We start from the raw sequence: 20848 nt of genomic DNA on the forward strand, positions 1-20848 counted from the left end.
CGTTATGTTTGGAGGAAAAAGGGGGAGTCTTGCAAGCCGAAGAACACCATCCCAACCGTGAAGCACGGGAGTGGCAGCATCATGTTGTGGGGTGCTTTGCTGCAGGAGGGACTGGTACACTTCTCAAAATAGATGGCATCATGAGGGAGGAAAATGATGTGAAGCAACATTTTAAGACATCAGTCAGGAAGTTAAAGCTTGGTTGCAAATGGGTCTTCTAAATGGACAATGACCCCAAGCATACTGCCAAAGTTGTAGCAAAATGGCTTAAAGACAACAAAGTCAAGGTATTGGAGTACCCATCACAAAGCCCTGACCTCAATCCTATAGAAAAAGTGTGTGCAAGCAAGAAGGCCTACAAACCTGACTCAGTTACACCAGCTCTGTTAGGAGGAATGGGCCACAATTCACCCAACTTATTGTGGGAAGCTTGTGGAAGGCTACCCTAAATGTTTGACCCAAGTTAAACAATTTAAAGGCAATGACCCCAAACACTAATTGAGTGTATGTAACCTTCTGACCCACTGGGAATGTGATGAAAGAAATAAAAGCTGAAATAAATAATTCTCTCTACTATTATTCTGACATTTCACATTCTTAAAATAAAGTGGTGATCCTAACTGACCTAAGACAGGGAATTTTTACTAGGATTAAATGTCAGGAATTGTGAAAACTGAGTTTAAATGTATTTGGCTAAGGTGTATGTAAACTTCCGACTTTAACTGTATGTGTGAGATTAGAGGGAGAGAGTGTGTGTAGAGTGTGTAGAGTCTGTAGAATGTGTAGTGTGTAGAGTGTGTATAGTGTGTTGTGTGTAGAGTGTGTGTAGAGTGTGTAGTGTGTGTAGAGTGTGTAGTGTGTGTAGAGTGTGTAGTGTGTGTAGTGTGCGTAGAGTGTGTGTAGAGAGTGTGTATAGTGTGTGTAAAGTGTATAGTGTGTTTAGAGTGTGTGTAGAGTGTGTAGGGTGTGTGTAGTGTGTGTAGAGTGTGTAGTGTGTGTAGAGTGTGTGTAAAAGAATGTGTGTGTGTGTAGAGTGTGTGTATAGTGTGTAGTGTGTGTAGAATGTGTGTAGAGTGTAGAGTGTGTAGTGTCTGTAGAGTGTGTAGTGTGTGTAGTGTGTGTAGTGTGTGTATAGTGTGTGTAGAGTGTGTAGTGTGTGTAGAGTGTGTGTAGGGTGTGTAGAGTGTGTGTAGAGTGTAGAGTGTGTGTAGAGTGTGTAGTGTGTGTGTAGAGTGTGTAGTGTGTGTAGTGTGTAGTGTGTGTATAGTGTGTAGTGTGTGTAGAATGTGTGTAGAGTGTAGAGTGTGTAGTGTGTGTGTAGTGTGTGTATAGTGTGTGAAGAGTGTGTAGTGCGTGTAGAGTGTGTAGTGTGTGTATAGTGTGTAGTGTGTATAGTGTGTATAGTGTGTGTATAGTGTGTGTAGAGTGTGTGAAGAGTGTGTAGTGCATGTAGAGTGTGTAGTGTGTGTATAGTGTGTAGTGTGTGTAGAGTGTGTAGTGTGTGTAGAGAGTGTAGTGTGTGTAGAGTGTGTAGTATGTAGTGTGTGTAGAGTGTGTGTAGTGTGTGTAGAGTGTGTGTAGAGTGTAGTGTGTGTAGTGTGTGTAGTGTGTGTAGTTTGTGTAGGTGTGTGTAGTGTGTGTGTAGAGTGTGTGTAGTGTGTGTAGTGTGTAGAGTGTGTAGTGTGTGTAGAGTGTGTAGTGTGTGTGTAGAGTGTGTGTAGTGTGTATTGTGTGCAGTGTGTGTAGAGTGTGTAGAGTGTGTGTAGAGTGTGTGTAGTGTGTGTAGAGTGTGTGTAGAGTGTGTGTAGTGTGTGAAGAGTGTGTAGAGTGTGTAGAGTGTGTGTAGTGTGTGTAGAGTGTGTAGTGTGTGTAGTGTGTCTAGAGTGTGTAGTGTGTGTAGTGGGTGTAGAGTGTGTAGTGTGTGTAGAGTGTGTAGTGTGTGTAGTGGGTGTAGAGTGTGTAGAGTCTATATATTGTGTAGTGTGTGTAGAGTGTGTAGTGTGTAGAGTGTGTAGTGTGCGTAGAGTGTGTGTAGAGAGTGTGTATAGTGTGTGTAAAGTGTGTAGTGTGTTTAGAGTGTGTGTAGAGTGTGTAGGGTGTGTGTAGTGTGTGTAGAGTGTGTAGAGTGTAGAGTGTGTAGTGTCTGTAGAGTGTGTAGTGTGTGTAGTGTGTGTATAGTGTGTAGTGTGTGTAGAGTGTGTAGTGTGTGTAGTGTGTAGTGTGTTTAGAGTGTGTGTAGAGAGTGTAGTGTGTGTAGAGTGTGTGTAGTGTGTGTGTAGAGTGTAGTGTGTGTAGTGTGTGTAGTGTGTGTAGTTTGTGTAGAGTGTGTGTAGTGTGTGTGTAGAGTGTGTGTAGTGTGTGTAGAGTGTGTAGTGTGTGTAGTGTGTCTAGAGTGTGTAGTGTGTGTAGTGGGTGTAGAGTGTGTAGTGTGTGTAGAGTGTGTAGTGTGTGTAGTGGGTGTAGAGTGTGTAGAGTCTATAGATTGTGTAGTGTGTGTAGAGTGTGTAGTGTGTAGAGTGTGTAGTGTGCGTAGAGTGTGTGTAGAGAGTGTGTATAGTGTGTGTAAAGTGTGTAGTGTGTTTAGAGTGTGTGTAGAGTGTGTAGGGTGTGTGTAGTGTGTGTAGAGTGTGTAGAGTGTAGAGTGTGTAGTGTCTGTAGAGTGTGTAGTGTGTGTAGTGTGTGTATAGTGTGTAGTGTGTGTAGAGTGTGTAGTGTGTGTAGAGTGTGTAGTGTGTTTAGAGTGTGTGTAGAGAGTGTAGTGTGTGTAGAGTGTGTAGTATGTAGTGTGTGTAGAGTGTGTGTAGTGTGTGTGTAGAGTGTAGTGTGTGTAGTGTGTGTAGTGTGTGTAGTTTGTGTAGAGTGTGTGTAGTGTGTGTGTAGAGTGTGTGTAGTGTGTGTAGTGTGTAGAGTGTGTAGTGTGTTTAGAGTGTGTAGTGTGTGTGTAGAGTGTGTGTAGTGTGTATTGTGTGCAGTGTGTGTAGAGTGTGTAGAGTGTGTGTAGAGTGTGTGTAGTGTGTGAAGAGTGTGTAGAGTGTGTAGAGTGTGTGTAGTGTGTGTAGAGTGTGTAGTGTGTGTAGTGTGTCTAGAGTGTGTAGTGTGTGTAGTGGGTGTAGAGTGTGTAGTGTGTGTAGAGTGTGTAGTGTGTGTAGTGGGTGTAGAGTGTGTAGAGTCTATAGATTGTGTAGTGTGTGTAGAGTGTGTAGTGTGTAGAGTGTGTAGTGTGTGTAGTGTGTGTAGAGTGTGTAGTGTGCGTAGAGTGTGTGTAGAGAGTGTGTATAGTGTGTGTAAAGTGTGTAGTGTGTTTAGAGTGTGTGTAGAGTGTGTAGGGTGTGTGTAGTGTGTGTAGAGTGTGTAGAGTGTAGAGTGTGTAGTGTCTGTAGAGTGTGTAGTGTGTGTAGTGTGTGTAGTGGGTGTATAGTGTGTGTATAGTGTGTGTAGAGTGTGTAGTGTGTGTATAGTGTGTAGTGTGTGTAGAGTGTGTGTAGGGTGTGTAGAGTGTGTAGTGTGTGTAGTGTGTGTAGTGTGTGTATAGTGTGTGTAGAGTGTGTAGTGTGTGTATAGTGTGTAGTGTGTGTAGAGTGTGTGTGTAGGGTGTGTAGAGTGTGTGTAGAGTGTAGAGTGTGTAGTGTGTGTAGAGTGTGTGTAGTGTGTGTAGAGTGTGTAGTGTGTGTATAGTGTGTAGTGTGTGTAGAGTGTGTGTAGAGTGTGTGTAGAGTGTGTGTAGAGTGTGTAGTGGGTGTATAGTGTGTGTAGAGTGTGTGAAGAGTGTGTAGTGCGTGTAGAGTGTGTAGTGTGTGTAGAGTGTGTAGTGTGTGTAGAGTGTGTAGTGTGTGTTGTGTGTGTAGAGTGTAGAGTGTGTAGTGTGTGTAGAGTGTGTAGTGTGTGTATAGTGTGTAGTGTGTGTATAGTGTGTAGTGTGTGTAGTGTGTGTATAGTGTGTGTAGTGTGTGTGTAGAGTGTGTGTAGTGTGTAGAGTGTGTAGTGTGTGTAGTGTGTGTAGAGTGTGTGTGTGTGTGTGAGTGTGGTGTGAGTGTGTGTGAGAGTGTTTAGAGTGTGTGTAGAGTGTGTGTAGTGTGTGTAGAGTGTGTGTAGTGTGTGAAGAGTGTGTAGAGTGTGTGTAGTGTGTGTAGAGTGTGTAGTGTGTGTAGTGTGTGTAGAGTGTGTAGAGTGTGTAGTGGGTGTAGAGTGTGTAGAGTCTATAGATTGTGTAGTGTGTGTAGTGTGTAGAGTGTGTAGTGTGTGTAGTGTGTGTAGAGTGTGTGTGTGTAGTGTGTGTAGTGTGTAGTGTGTGCAGTGTGTGTAGAGTGTGTAGAGTGTGTGTAGTGTGTGTAGAGTGTGTGTAGTGTGTGTAGAGTGTGTAGAGTGTGTAGAGTTGTGTAGTGTGTGTAGAGTCTATAGATTGTGTAGTGTGTGTAGAGTGTGTGTAGAGTGTGTGTAGAGTGTGTGTAGTGGGTGTAGTGTGTGTGTAGAGTTTATAGAGTATGTAGTGTGTGTAGAGTGTGTAGAGTGTGTGTAGAGTTTATAGAGTATGTAGAGTGTGTAGAGTGTGTAGGTTTGGTAGGTGTAGGTTGTGTTTAATGAGTCTGTAATGGAAATGAGTGTGTGTTTACTAACATGGACCCAGAGATGGCTGGATTATGAGGTAAACATTGTGGGAGAAATGACAGAGTTCACTAGGTGTTTATAAAACAGGCTAGACATGGAGGGAGACACACACACACACAGTGACATGTGAGACATACAGTACCAGTCAAAAGTTTGGACACCTACTCATTCAAGGGTTTTTCTTTATTTTTACTATTTTCTACATTGTAGAATAATAGTGAAGACATCAACACTATGAAATAACACATATAGAATCATGTAGTAACCAAAAAAGTGTTAAACAAATCCAAATATATTTCATGTTTTAGATTCTTCAAAGTAGCCACCCTTTGCCTTGATGACAGCTTTGCACACTCTTGGCATTCTCTCAACCAGCTTCATGAGGGCAGTCACCTGGAATGCATTTCAATTAACAGGTGTGCCTTGTTAAAAGTTAATTTGTGGAATTTCTTTCCTTCCTAATGCTTTGAGCCAATCAGTTGTGTTGTGACAAGCTAGGGGTGGTATACAGAAGATAGCCCTATTTGGTAAAATACCAAGTCCATATTATGGCAAGAACAGCTCAAATAAGCAAAGAGAAACAACAGTCCATCATTACTTTAAGACATGAAGCTCAGTCAATACGGAACATGTCAAGAACTTCGAAAGTTTCAAGTGTAGTCGCAAAAACCATCAAGCGCTATGATGAAACTGGCTTTCATGAGGACCGCCACAGTAAATTAAGACCCAGAGTTACCTCTGCCGCAGAGGATAAGTTCATTAGAGTTACCAGCCTCAGATTGCAGCCCAAATAAATGCTTCACAGAGTTCAAGTAACAGACACAAAATCAACTGTTCAGAGGAGACTGTGTGAATCAGGTCAAATTGCTGAAAAAAACACTACTAAAGGACACCAATAAGAAGAAGAGACTTGATTGGGTCAAGAAACAAGAATAATGGACATCAGACCTCATGAGTCCAAATTAGAGATTTTTGGTTCCATACGCAGTGTCTTTGTGACACGCAGAGGAGGTGAATGGATGATCTCAGCATGTGTGGTTCCCTCCGTGGAACACAGAGGAGGTGAATGGATGATCTCAGCATGTGTGGTTCCCTCCGTGGAACACAGAGGAGGTGAATGGATGATCTCAGCATGTGTGGTTCCCTCCGTGGAACACAGAGGAGGTGAATGGATGATCTCAGCATGTGTGGTTCCCTCCGTGGAACACAGAGGAGGTGAATGGATGATCTCAGCATGTGTGGTTCCCTCCGTGGAACACAGAGGACGAGGTGTGATGCTGTGGGGGAGCTTTGCCGGTTACACGGTCTGTGATTTATTTCGAATTCAAGGCACACTTAACCAGCATGGCTACCACAGCATTCTGCAGCAATACGCCATCCCATCTGGTTTGCGCTTAGTGAGACTAACATTTGTTTTTCAACAAGACAATGACCCAAAACAGACCTACAGGCTGTGTAAGGGCTATTTGACCAAGAAGGAGAGTGATGGAGTGCTGCATCAGATGACCAGGCCTCCACAATTGATCGACCTCAACCCAATTTGGGATGAGTTGGACCGCAGAGTGAAGGAAAAGCAGCCAACAAGTGCTCAGCATACGTGGGAAGTCTTAACAAGACTGTTGGAAAAGCATTCCTCATGAAGCTGGTTGAGAGAATGCCAAGAGTGTGCAAAGCTGTCATCAAGGCAAAGGGTGGCTACTTTGAAGAATCTAAAATATATTTGGATTTGTTTAACACTTTTTTGGTTACTACATGATTCTATATGTGTTATTTCATAGTTTTGATGTCTTCACTATTATTCTACAATGTAGAAAATAGTACAAATAAAGAAAAACCCTTGAATAAGTAGGTGTGTCCAAACTTTTGACTGGTACTGTACATACTTAATTACTCACACAAACATACCATTCATATATGTAATACTACAATTATTTCCTCACACAGAGAGAAAAGATGAGAGGACACCAAAACATATATGTGTGTGTGTGTGTGTGTGTGTGTGTGTGTGTGTGTGTGTGTGGTGTGTGTGTGTGTGTGTGTGTGTGTGTGTGTGTGTGTGTGTGTGTGTGTGTGTGTGTGTGCGTGTTTGTATGTGTGAGAGAGAGATATTTAACTGCCTGGTTTGCTGTCAGAGAGGTTTGAGGTAATGACACGTTAGGAGAAGGATAGAGGGAGAGAGGGAGGAGAAGCAGAGAACCAGGAAGCCAGACCCACCGCCACCAGGCTCTCCTCCACAAAGGGTGTGAGCATGTGGGGCCGGATGGTGACCATGATGTCCCTGAAGTCCAGGGCGGAGATGGAGCCGCTGTGGGCCTTGTCCCTCTGAACAAAGGCCTGCCGTGCATGCTCCAGCTGCATCTCCTGGGGAGGAGACAGAGGAACACACACACACAGATTAACAACACACAGAGACAGATACATACACACACATAGCACACATACATAGACAGATACACACACATTCGGGCACAAACACTATGTACAGGGCCTAACCCACATAGTAGAGGTCATACAGAGGATTTGACTCATCCATCCTCATGACTCATAGATAGCCTTTAAATCATTAAGATACCCTTTAAATCACATATATACCCTTTAAATCACACAGATACCCTTTAAATCACATATATACCCTTTACATTACACAGATACCCTTTAAATCATTCAAATGTGCAATTAATAGATTGTTTAACGTGAAAAGAATATGGTAGATTTTTAAGGTTAGGGAGAAGTGAGGTGAATAGTGCCACCTTTAAGGATGTCAATAAAAATGAATATATTTATGGTTGTTTGTAATTTTGTTTTGCCTTTTAATCATTATATGTGTTATTGTTTTTACCATCGAGGACCACTTTGGAAACAAGCGTTTTAATTAATACTTTCAAGTGATATCCTCTGGAACCACATTGAACATTTTATTGTATATGTCTGTTACCCAAAATAATTTCAATTCAATTCAAAATACCATTAAATCACACAGATACCCTTTAAATGACACAGATACCTTTTAAATAAAAAATAGACCCTTTCTATCACACAGTGACAGTCATTGATACCCTTGGCATCACATAGAGACAGCCATAAGCTAAGTTTCCATCCAATTGGTGACAGATTTTCATGTGAATATTCTAAAATTCACATTAAAAAAATACACTCATTTTCCAACCAGAGATGTGTTTCCATCAAACTGACTTGTTTCAGATAAAAGGCTGCGCGTGACATAAACATGCCTTTTACAGATAAATTCCCATGTACCGAATAAAAAATACAAGTTAAATGGGTTTCCATTGCTTTTTCAACTCTACTGATGGTTTTTCACCAAAAATGTTGCGTTATATAGAGAATGTGCCCATTCTGGTATTGGCACGTGTACTCTAGCCAACAGCTCTATCTGTGTGCTTGGCTAGAGTGCACATGTAGCCTACATGAGATTATTATTATGGACAAAAGTGCAGGATTCTTTTTACTTTTCAAATGGCAGCCAAGCATCGATCACCATGTCACCAGAATAAGACCCTCAATATTTATTGAAAGGAGCATCAAGTTCATCACCGTGCACTTCCACCACCCTGTGAAGTTCATCATAACTTATTACATCTGTAGCCTAATAAACTGCATGCTTTCCTGACGAGTCGTAGTGGGAGGACCACACTCCATATCATCGCGTGACTCCAAGTTAACTTAGAAACGATGGTTATTATATCAATATTTGAGCATAAAAGCATTTCCACCGACATTTCTCGCATAATAAATTTTACAGACACAAAAAGATCCAACCTTGTATAACAGTTTAGTTGATATTTGGAAACTTTACCGAAAAATGTTCTGTTTCCATGAGGCCTGTCACTACATTTTTTATCCAACCTTATTTACTCACATTAAAAAGGTTCAATGGAAACCTGGTGAATGACAGATACCCTTTAAATCACATAGAGACCCCTTATATAGCCTCTCCTTCCAGTTCTCTGCTGCCAATGACTGGAATGAACTACAAAAATCTCTGAAACTGGAAACACTTATCTCCCTCACTAGCTTTAAGCACCAGCTGTCAGAGCAGCTCACAGATTACTGCACCTGTACATAGCCCATCTATAATTTAGCCCAAACAACTACCTCTTCCCCTACTGTATTTATTTATTTTGCTCCTTTGCACCCCATTATTTCTATTTCTACTTTGCACTTTCTTCCACTGCAAATCTACCATTCCAGTGTTTTACTTGTACGTACTTCGCCACCATGGCCTTTTTTTGCCTTTACCTCCGTTATCTCATCTCATTTGCTCACATTGTATATAGACTTATTTTTGTACTGTATTATTGACTGTATGTTTGTTTTACTCCATGTGTAACTCTGTGTTGTTGTATGTGTCAAACTGCTTTGCTTTATCTTGGCCAGGTCGCAATTGTAAATGAGAACTTGTTCTCAACTTGCCTACCTGGTTAAATAAAGGTGAAATAAAAATATTATAAAAATAGAAAAATCACACAGATACCCTTTAAATCACATAGATACCCATTAAATCACACATATACCCATTAAATCACATAGATACCCATTAAATCACATAGACACCCATTAAATCACACAGATACCTTTTAAATCACAAAGATACCCATTAAATCACATAGATATCCATTAAATCACATAGATATCCATTAAATCACACAGATACCCTTTAAATCACATAGATACCCATTAAATCACATAGAGACCCATTAAATCACACAGATACCCTTTAAATCACATAGATACCTATTAAATCACATAGATACCCATTAAATCACACAGATACCCTTTAAATCACATAGATACCCATTAAATCACATAGATACCCATTAAATCACAGATACCCTTTAAATCACATAGATACCTATTAAATCACATAGATACCTATTAAATCACACAGATACCCTTTAAATCACATAGATACCCAATAAATCACACAGAGAACCTTTAAATCACACAGATATAATTTAAATCACAGATACCCTTGACATCACATAGATGCCCTTTAAATCACACAGATACCCTTTAAATCACACATATACCCTTTAAATCACACAGATACCCTTTAAATCACACAGAGACAGGTGTAGATACTCTTTAAATCACACAGTCAGTCATAAATACCCTTTATATCACACAGAGACAGGCATAGATACCCTTTAAATCACAGAGACAGGCATAGATACCCTTTAAATCACACAGAGACAGGCATAGATACCCTTTAAATCACACAGAGACAGGCATAGATACCCTTTAAATCACACAGAGACAGGCATAGATACCCTTTAAATCACACAGAGACAGGCATAGATACCCTTTAAATCACACAGAGACAGGCATAGATACCCTTTAAATCACACAGAGACAGGCATAGATACCCTTTAAATCACACAGAGACAGGCATAGATACCCTTTAAATCACACAGAGACAGGCATAGATACTCTTTAAATCACACAGAGACAGGCATAGATACCCTTTAAATCACACAGAGACAGGCATAGATACCCTTTAAATCACACAGAGACAGGCATGTTATAGGCCCCAATGTGTGAAATATGTGTGAAATATGTGTGCTCACACCATTCTCAGAAATGGCAGCACACATTGTAATATTGCACCCGCGTTGGCCTGGTGTGCCAATTGTGGCCCGGTGTCCAATGAGATTGCGGCCAGGTCTCCTGCCTTTGGTCAGATTGAACCCAGCCTCGTCCACAAAAACAAGAATGTGGGTAATTTCATGTCTTTCCAGCTCCATTATTTTCTATACAGTAACACAGAAACAAAATATAAAGTTTGTTTTACATAGCCTATTCTAGAATCCGACAGTTTAGTAAAGTAGAAATGTTTTCTGTTCTTATGGGTATCTACAACTTCAGGAAGTATATACAGGCATCATTGAAGTAAAGTAGAACTCCCTGTACCATATACCATGTGCACACCAATGGTTTACCTGGACATACTGGTACCGCAGCTCCTTCACTCTGTCACTATTCCTCTCAACTGGCACCTTGTACGGTCGTTTCAGTCATTTAATTTATTTTCAAAACTCTTGTCTATAGTGGAAATGCTGACAGAACTGATGTTTGCGAAGATTTTGTTGTCATTTATGATTGCACTTTGGATCTCTCTTAGCATGATGTAATTGTTGACTATGACCATGTGGCAAATGTCTTGTTCTTGCTGATGGCTGAATACTGCTGCTCTGCCACCAGCATGAGGTCGTTGTGCAGTCCTATATATGACGTGTAGAATTCACAAATAGATCATGTTACAGATAGTATATTGTATTCAAATTGTGTCGTATTACTGTATATTCCTTATACATATCTTACGATACATTGTGATTTTCAGACTTGCGTTTACCTTTACAATAGTTGCTGTATTGTTGTGAATGGAATGCTGTACCAAAAGTAAAGAACGAGTTCATATTTACCTGTTTTCCATGCCGAATGTTTGCACAATTGATGATACTGTGGACCTGTTTACAATAGGCTGTACTCTCCGACCAGCCTCTTCCATTGTCAGACTGTGGTTTATGACACTGTGGACCTGTTTACATTAGGCTGTACTCTCCAACCAGCCTCTTCCATTGTCAGACCGTGGTTTATGACACTGTGGACCTGTTTACATTAGGCTGTACTCTCCGACCAGCCTCTTCCATTGTCAGACCGTGGTTTATGACACTGTGGACCTGTTTACATTAGGCTGTACTCTCCGACCAGCCTCTTCCATTGTCAGACCGTGGTTTATGACACTGTGGACCTGTTTACATTAGGCTGTACTCTCCGACCAGCCTCTTCCATTGTCAGACCGTGGTTTATGACACTGTGGACCTGTTTACATTAGGCTGTACTCTCCGACCAGCCTCTTCCATTGTCAGACCGTGGTTTATGACACTGTGGACCTGTTTACATTAGGCTGTACTCTCCGACCAGCCTCTTCCATTGTCAGACCGTGGTTTATGACACTGTGGACCTGTTTACATTAGGCTGTACTCTCCGACCAGCCTCTTCCATTGTCAGACCGTGGTTTATGACACTGTGGACCTGTTTACAATAGGCTGTACTCTCCGACCAGCCTCTTCCATTGTCAGACCGTGGTTTATGACACTGTGGACCTGTTTACATTAGGCTGTACTCTCCGACCAGCCTCTTCCATTGTCAGACCGTGGTTTATGACACTGTGGACCTGTTTACAATAGGCTGTACTCTCCGACCAGCCTCTTCCATTGTCAGACCGTGGTTTATGACACTGTGGACCTGTTTACATTAGGCTGTACTCTCCGACCAGCCTCTTCCATTGTCAGAACGTGGTTTATGACACTGTGGACCTGTTTACATTAGGCTGTACTCTCCGACCAGCCTCTTCCATTGTCAGACCGTGGTTTATGACACTGTGGACCTGTTTACATTAGGCTGTACTCTCCAACCAGCCTCTTCCATTGTCAGACCGTGGTTTATGACACTGTGGACCTGTTTACATTAGGCTGTACTCTCCAACCAGCCTCTTCCATTGTCAGACCGTGGTTTATGACATGGTCCACAATTGTGGCTCTGATTTCATCACTGACTCTTATTCTTTGCCTTCTACCTCTTCCTCTATTATGTCTTCCCATAACACCACCACCACGCATTCTTACACTTCTTATTATCTCTCTTCCACGAGCATCTAGCTGCTGTTCAGAGTTGTGATGTTCCTCCATGTTCAGAAATGGTAGTGATTGTGCTGTGGGCAAGCTCCATATATATGCTTCCAAACTTGATTGGTTTATTTGTAAGACTGTGATTCCTATTCCATTACTATGTAACCTGGCAGGTAATTTGCCAATTTAGCAGACATTACAAACATTCCATGTCATTGATATTTATGGAATATACATGTATGTCTAACTGATTTTGATCATTGAATGGATCATTTTGCATGTGATGGTTCACACATTAAAATAATGTTTAAAAGTTGTGAAAAGTATGACAATTTCACTGAGAATCAACTCAGCAGTTTTCATCAGCCATGTGCATGTAGTTATTGTGCAAATTGTAGACAATTGTACTTAATCTTTTGTACACGTGCCAAAACACGTGCAAGTTGCTTAAATGAATAAGAAATTCAAATCTGGTGTTAACAAGAAACTAATAGTTCAGAGATTTGAACTTATTGTTTTGAAAAAATATATTCTCATTTGATAATTGAGCCAAAGCTATTGAGAAAAACTGTAAATCACACAGGCATAGATACCATTTAAATCACACAGAGACTGGCAGAGATAGCCTTTAAATCACATAGATAGCCTTTAAATCACACAGAGACAGGCAGAGATAGCCTTTAAATCACATAGATAGCCTTTAAATCACACAGAGACTGGCAGAGATAGCCTTTAAATCACACAGAGACTGGCAGAGATAGCCTTTAAATCACACAGAGACAGGCAGAGATACCATTTAAATCACAGAGACTGGCAGAGATAGCCTTTAAATCACATAGATACCCTTTAAATCACACAGAGATTGGCAGAGATAGCCTTTAAATCACATAGATACCCTTTAAATCACACAGAGACTGGCAGAGATAGCCTTTAAATCACATAGATACCATTTAAATCACAGAGACTGGCAGAGATAGCCTTTAAATCACATAGATACCCTTTAAATCACACAGAGACTGGCAGAGATAGCCTTTAAATCACACAGAGACTGGCAGAGATAGCCTTTAAATCACATAGATAGCCTTTAAATCACACAGAGACTGGCAGAGATAGCCTTTAAATCACACAGAGACTGGCAGAGATAGCCTTTAAATCACACAGAGACAGGCAGAGATACCATTTAAATCACAGAGACTGGCAGAGATAGCCTTTAAATCACATAGATACCCTTTAAATCACACAGAGATTGGCAGAGATAGCCTTTAAATCACATAGATACCCTTTAAATCACACAGAGACTGGCAGAGATAGCCTTTAAATCACATAGATACCATTTAAATCACAGAGACTGGCAGAGATAGCCTTTAAATCACATAGATACCCTTTAAATCACACAGACAGACACAGATAGCCTTTAAATCACATAGAGACACACCTACACTACATTACCAAAAGTATGTGGACACTTGCTCGCCGAACATCTCATTCCAAAATCATGGGCATTGATATGGAGTTGGTCCCCTCTTTGCTGCTATATCAGCTTCCACTCTTCTGGAAAGGCTTTCCACTAGGAACATTGCTGCGGGGACTTGCTTCCATTCAGCCACAAGAACATTAGTGAGGTCAGGCACTGCGCGTTCCAATTCGTTCGATGGGGTTAAAGTCAGGGCTCTGTGCAGGCCAATCAAGTTCTTCCACACCAATCTCGACAAACAACTTCTTTATGGACCTCGCTTTTTGCACGAGGGCATTGTCATGCTGAAACAGGAAAGGGCCTTCCCCAAACTGTTGCCACAAAGTTGGAAGCACAGAATCGTCTAGAATGTCATTGTATGCTACAGCATTAAGATTTCCCTTCACTGGAACTAAGGGGTCTAGCCCAAACCATGAAAAACGGCCCCAGAACATTATTCCTCTTCCATCAAACTTTACTGTTGGCACTATGCACTGGGGCAGGTAGCGTTCTCCTGGCATCCACCAAACCCAGATTCGTCCGCCGGACTGCCAGATGGTGAAGCGTGGTTCATCACTCCAGAGAACACGTTTCCACTGCTCCAGAGTCCAATTCCAGCGAGCTTTACACCACTCCAGCCAAAGCTTGGCATTGTGCATGGTGATCTTAGGCTTGTGTGCGGCTGCTCGGCCATGAAAACCCCTTTTATGAAGCTCCTGACGAACAGTCATTGTGCTGACGTTGCTTCCAGAGGTAGTTTAAATCTTGGTAGTGAGTGTTGCAACCAAGGACAGACAGCTTCAGCACTCAAGGGCCCTGTTCTGTGAGCTTGTGTGGCCTACCACTTCGAGACTGAGCCTTTGTTGCTCCTAGACTTTTCCACTTAACAATAACAGCACTTACAGTTGACCAGGGCAGCTCTAGCAGGGCAAACTGACTTGTTGGAAAGGCGCCATCTTATGACAGTGCCATGTTGAAAGTCACTGAGCTCTTCAATAAGGCCATTCTAATGCCAAAGTTTGTCTATGGAGATTTCATGGCTGTGTGCTCGATTTTATACACCTGTCAGCAACGGGTGTGGCTGAAATAGCCGAATGCACTAATTTGAAGGGGTGTCCACATACTTTCTATATATAGTGTAGCTTCAGAGAGATAGAGCAACAAACACACATGGATAGAAACAGAGGTACCTTCATTTTCGTATGCACAGTAACACATATTTCTGGACATGATTTAAACATTTTGTGGAAAATTGTTTCTCCTTATAACATGTTAATGACTTCAGTTGAGGGCGTCTCTACAAACACACACGCCCACTTCTCAGAGAAGCACAATTGCCGTTGATGAGCCCCCTGGAGCCATTTTCCGCTCTCAGTTACAGGGGGCCAGCATTTAGAGGAGCTGCAGTCATTTGCTCTCTCCTCTCTCTCTCTCTCTCTCTCTCTCTCTCTCTCTCTCCTCTCCTGTCCTCTCTTCTTTCCTCTCTCCTCTCCTCTCCGCTCCCCTCTCTCCTTTCCTCTCTTCTCTTCTCTCCTTTCCTCTCTCCTTTCCTCTCGTCACGCTGCTGCTGTGGGGCGACTCTTGTGTTTCTCTCACCAGCCCAAATCCCCCATTATGGCACTCCAGGGGATACACACACACAAACTGACTGGCTAATCACCTAAGTGGTCACTATTTCACAACACACACACATACACACACGGCACGGCAGCTTCCTCCTCCGTGGACCACAGAGACAACAGACAGGCTCATGGGAAGACTCCTGTGGGGCTTTGAAATGAAAAGCCATTATCACTACCTGTGACCACACGTCTGGTGAGACACACTGTAAACAAACCTCAAACACAATACCGCTTCGTCATGGCTCATACTGCAAATACCAAAATTCAAACAACTGTAAAACTACAATACACATATGCTACTTACTGACTTTATTTAAGTCAATTAGAGATATTATTGAATATTACATTCATATGGATTTTGGGACTTCCTCTCTACCATTCTTTATCATAAGAATAGCCTGCAACACAATATTCAAAAAGTACTGCACATCAAAATCTGTTAGCATGTATTCCTGCGTCTAAGTCTTTGTGACTGACATTTAGAGGCTGATAACATAACAGGCCTCCGGCTACACTCACCAACCCCAGAGAACACTTTCAGGAGATTGACACCTACGAAAAGCTAAATAGAAAGGGGGGGAATTACTATTGACATTTCTCCCAAAAGGGGTGTGATCCGCAAAACAGGTTTCTGTGAGAACAGGGTGTCAATAACACTTTCTGCATATGAGCTCGTCAGCTACCTACCGTCATTTAACGATCAATTAGGAAAATCATCATTAGGGGTGGTTATACTAAATGTACTGAGGAGGTCCAAAATGGAAGCCATCCAAACGAACATATTGCAAATAAACATAAATAACTTGTGAAAGAGACATTTTCATCATCTGAATTTTTTTCAGTATTTTTGTTTTTACATTCTGATGAAGAGGTCCAAATTGGGGAGTGGGGGGGGGACTAACACAGAGAAAACATCAAATGAAAAGACAGCTGGAGCAGTATAGTCAAAACAAGAGAAGGGTGGAAAATATCCCTGAGCTACAGAGACTGGAGCAAGACAACACTAAGTAGAGTTAGGAGCCTACCACAACCACATGGAACAACAGAACAATTGCGGCCCAGAATGTAGCAGTTTACGGTTTTAGCCGCTTTTAGCCTGTAAAAACGGAACTTATTACAACTGTGAGTGTTTTAGAGACATGGTTTTCAGGAGGAGAGCTAAGCCTCTGAAGACCAATACCCAGACTACCACGGCATTTACACTCACTTCAATTGTCTCTGGATTGGATGGAATATTTGACGAGCCACCTCTGTTTTGGGTTTCAATACGAGAGGCATTGGTGTCTTTCCCGCTGTTTAAGGTCTTTAAACAAAGGAATACCTGCAGGAGAAATACTGTACATATTCCCTCTAACTGTAGCTCAGTTGGTAGAGCATGGTGTTTGCAACGCCAGGGTTGTGGGTTCGATTCCCACGGGGGGCCAGCACAGAAAAAAAAATGTATGAAATGTATGCATTCACTACTGTAAGTCGCTCTGGATGAGAGCGTCTGCTAAATGACTAAAATGTAAAAAATGTTCCCTCTGGTTCCGATCAACACAAACCAGGTTAAAGTCATTACTGACCCTTAAAGCTAAAGACTGGGATTCAGGTTTTTTGCAGCTACATATGTGAATATCAAGCGTTGAAATTACCATTGAAAACACAACCCAAATCGTAGACTGTAGCTTTAAAAAGCTCAGACATAACATAACAAAGCCACTTTAATGCCCTCCATCCATGTTCAGTGTGCCAAGCAGCACATCTGACATAGCTATTGGCTGCCATGTGCCACCTCTACGCATGGCATACATCACCAAACCACACTATGTACACAACAATGTGAAGTCAATCAGCCCTTGGTTGGCATCCACGACACAAGAGGGTAAAAAGAATGTCTGCATCCCAAATCACACTCTATGCCCTACACATCATGTAATTTTGGAGAATCTCTGGCTTCCACCGTGACAGTAATTGGCGAGAGAGCCCTTATGAGAAATTTGCAGCGCGAACGTTTTCCGGGATAATCCCATCTTGTTTCCATCTGGCCCGTCATCATTATGGATGAATACAACACACATGTAAACACTAAGTATAAGGATGAGAAACCCCATAGAGAAAACCACTGAAAACGAACCTTATTATTTACAGTGTGTGTTGTATGAGAAGCATATTACATTTGCCGGTGATTAACTGAGATACATTACTTCAATCTGTATTATCTTTACCATTCACAACACAAATGGGAACAGAATTTAAAGTATTTTCAAATAGCAGTGTATTGAAATAATTGAGGAATATGAATAATAGTTTGTTAAAGTCTTAAAGATCTTCACTCAGGTCTCAGTGGGTTCATAACAGCACTGTTCTCCTCTACTGCTGAGAAAACACTTCAATCACAAGCCCTGAATGAAATAAATTGACTAAATGAAGTGAGTGAAATAGGAAATGTGTATTTCATAGTTGAGCTATGAGCATTACTGCTGTACTCCTGTTATGAAGTATTGGAAACCAGTGGAGTGGAACTGGGCAAGCCCTGAATGCAAAATTCATTCTCTACTCTAACTGGCTGCACCTCACACAGACACAGACACACACACACACACACATAGGCTACACACACACACACACACACACACACACACACACACACACACACACACACACACACACACACACACACACACACACACACACACACACACACAATATCAGTGTGTTCTTCACAGTGTGTAACCCATCTGGTCCAAGTTAAGTGTAGCATAGAAAGCTCATTCAGATATAGTGAGTGTAGATGAAAACTTGGCACGGCCGACCCACCATTCTCCCTCTCCTCCACTCGCCCTCTCCCCTGATTTCACGTCTAGACATCATATTGGAAAATGGCTCGCACACCACAAATACAGAAGGAATGCGGCAGCAGCACAGATGATACTACGGAGGAGAAAATGTCCCCTGTTTTGCATAGGAGGGTATAGGTGGAGTAGGTCTATGTTGGTGGTTACGTCACTTAACTGTAATGGAAAACTAATACCAGCCTGTTCTAAAATATACCCTCAGTGTTTCATTGATGACTAATCAGGTTAATATGGATGGCTGTGTTGGGGAAACAGGACCAAGTAGAATCAGGTTAATATGGATGGCTGTGTTGGGGAAACAGGACCAAGTAGAATCAGGTTAATATGGATGGCTGTGTTGGGGAAACAGGACCAAGTAGAATCAGGTTAATATGGATGGCTGTGTTGGGGAAACAGGACCAAGTAGAATCAGGTTAATATGGATGGCTGTGTTGGGGAAACAGGACCAAGTAGAATCAGGTTAATATGGATGGCTGTGTTGGGGAAACAGGACCAAGTAGAATCAGGTTAATATGGATGGCTGTGTTGGGGAAACAGGACCAAGTAGAATCAGGTTAATATGGATGGCTGTGTTGGGGAAACAGGACCAAGTAGAATCAGGTTAATATGGATGGCTGTGTTGGGGAAACAGGACCAAGTAGAATCAGGTTAATATGGATGGCTGTGTTGGGGAAACAGGACCAAGTAGAATCAGGTTAATATGGATGGCTGTGTTGGGGAAACAGGACCAAGTAGAATCAGGTTAATATGGATGGCTGTGTTGGGGAAACAGGACCAAGTAGAATCAGGTTAATATGGATGGCTGTGTTGGGGAAACAGGACCAAGTAGAATCAGGTTAATATGGATGGCTGTGTTGGGGAAACAGGACCAAGTAGAATCAGGTTAATATGGATGGCTGTGTTGGGGAAACAGGACCAAGTAGAATCAGGTTAATATGGATGGCTGTGTTGGGGAAACAGGACCAAGTAGAGGAACCTGAGAATGTGTATCAAGCCAAGGCTGGATGGGCATCCCCCACACTGAATACAGACACACACACACCATCGGCATCACACACAGTCTGAATACAGACACACACACCACCGGCATCACACACAGTCTGAATACAGACACACACACCATCGGCATCACACACAGTCTGAATACAGACACACACACCATCGGCATCACACACAGTCTGAATACAGACACACACACCATCGGCATCACACACAGTCTGAATACACACACACCATCGGCATCACACACAGTCTGAATACAGACACACACACCATCGGCATCACACACAGCCTGAATACAGACACACACACCATCGGCATCACACACAGTCTGAATACACACACACCATCGGCATCACACACAGTCTGAATACAGACACACACACCATCGGCATCACACACAGTCTGAATACAGACACACACACCATCGGCATCACACACAGTCTGAATACACACACACCATCGGCATCACACACAGTCTGAATACAGACACACACACCATCGGCATCACACACAGCCTGAATACAGACACACACACCATCGGCATCACACACAGTCTGAATACACACACACCATGGTCATCACACACACAGCCTGAATACAGACACACACACCATCGGCATCACACACAGTCTGAATACAGACACACACACACCATCGGCATCACACACAGTCTGAATACACACACACCATCGGCATCACACACAGTCTGAATACAGACACACACACCATCGGCATCACACACAGTCTGAATACAGACACACACACCATCGGCATCACACACAGTCTGAATACAGACACACACCATCGGCATCACACACAGTCTGAATACAGACACACACACCATCGGCATCACACACAGTCTGAATACAGACACACACACCATCGCCATCACACACAGTCTGAATACAGACACACACACCACCGGCATCACACACAGTCTGAATACAGACACACACCATCGGCATCACACACAGTCTGAATACAGACACACACACCATCGGCATCACACACAGTCTGAATACAGACACACACCACCGGCATCACACACAGTCTGAATACAGACAAGGAGGTTATAGTAAAGATCAAACACCAAAACTGATGTGGTTTCATTGACTGTGTCAGAAGAAAATTCAGACAATAATTAATATGCAGGGTCTGAAGGCAAAATGAAAAGACTTGACAGACAGAAAGACAAAGTCAGACACGAATGGAGAGGATGAAATTGAGAGCGAGATAGAAACATTGACAGAGAGATAAAGAGGGAGACGCACATTTAAACGGACATCTGACTGACAGAGAAACACACTGAAGTGGACAAAGAATTTGCTCAGACAGAAAGAGAGACAGCGAGAGAAAAAGAGAGACAGTCAGTCTATGTGAGTGCAAGGTGATATAGAGAATTTCAACCCACCAGGAGGAACTGGGTGAACTCTCCATAGCTGAGGTGCTTGGTCCTCTCCGTGCCGAAGTGCAGCCGCATGAACTCAGAGTCCCAGTTAAAGGGGATGTGCTGATGGTTTGTGGTTTGGCTGAAGACCTGCTTCACGTCCTCTGAGGAGAGACAAGACGAGACGAGCACCTTTAATGAAATCAGTCCCCTTTTCATTCAGACACAGTTGACAAAACAGACTACTGTAGATGGCTGGTTAGCAGTAGCATTGCGTCGCAAGACTCGGTTAC

At 42.3% G+C, this 20848-nt stretch overlaps 1 protein-coding gene across 1 annotated transcript in view; it reads right to left on the bottom strand.

Annotated features, from left to right (window-relative positions):
* LOC106570470 (electrogenic aspartate/glutamate antiporter SLC25A13, mitochondrial) overlaps positions 1-20848 on the bottom strand; it is a 129179-nt gene that overhangs the window by 96862 nt on the left and 11469 nt on the right. The window contains exons 5-6 of the mRNA XM_014142850.3: positions 20580-20719; positions 6820-6966 (exon numbers count right to left, since the gene is read on the bottom strand). Of these exons, the coding sequence (XP_013998325.1) occupies positions 6820-6966; positions 20580-20719 (287 nt within the window). The remainder of the gene's footprint in view (positions 1-6819; positions 6967-20579; positions 20720-20848) is intronic.

The sequence above is a fragment of the Salmo salar genome, chromosome 14 (assembly GCF_965601325.2).
Source record: "Salmo salar chromosome 14, fSalSal1, whole genome shotgun sequence".
Classification (NCBI taxonomy): Eukaryota; Metazoa; Chordata; class Actinopteri; order Salmoniformes; family Salmonidae; genus Salmo; species Salmo salar.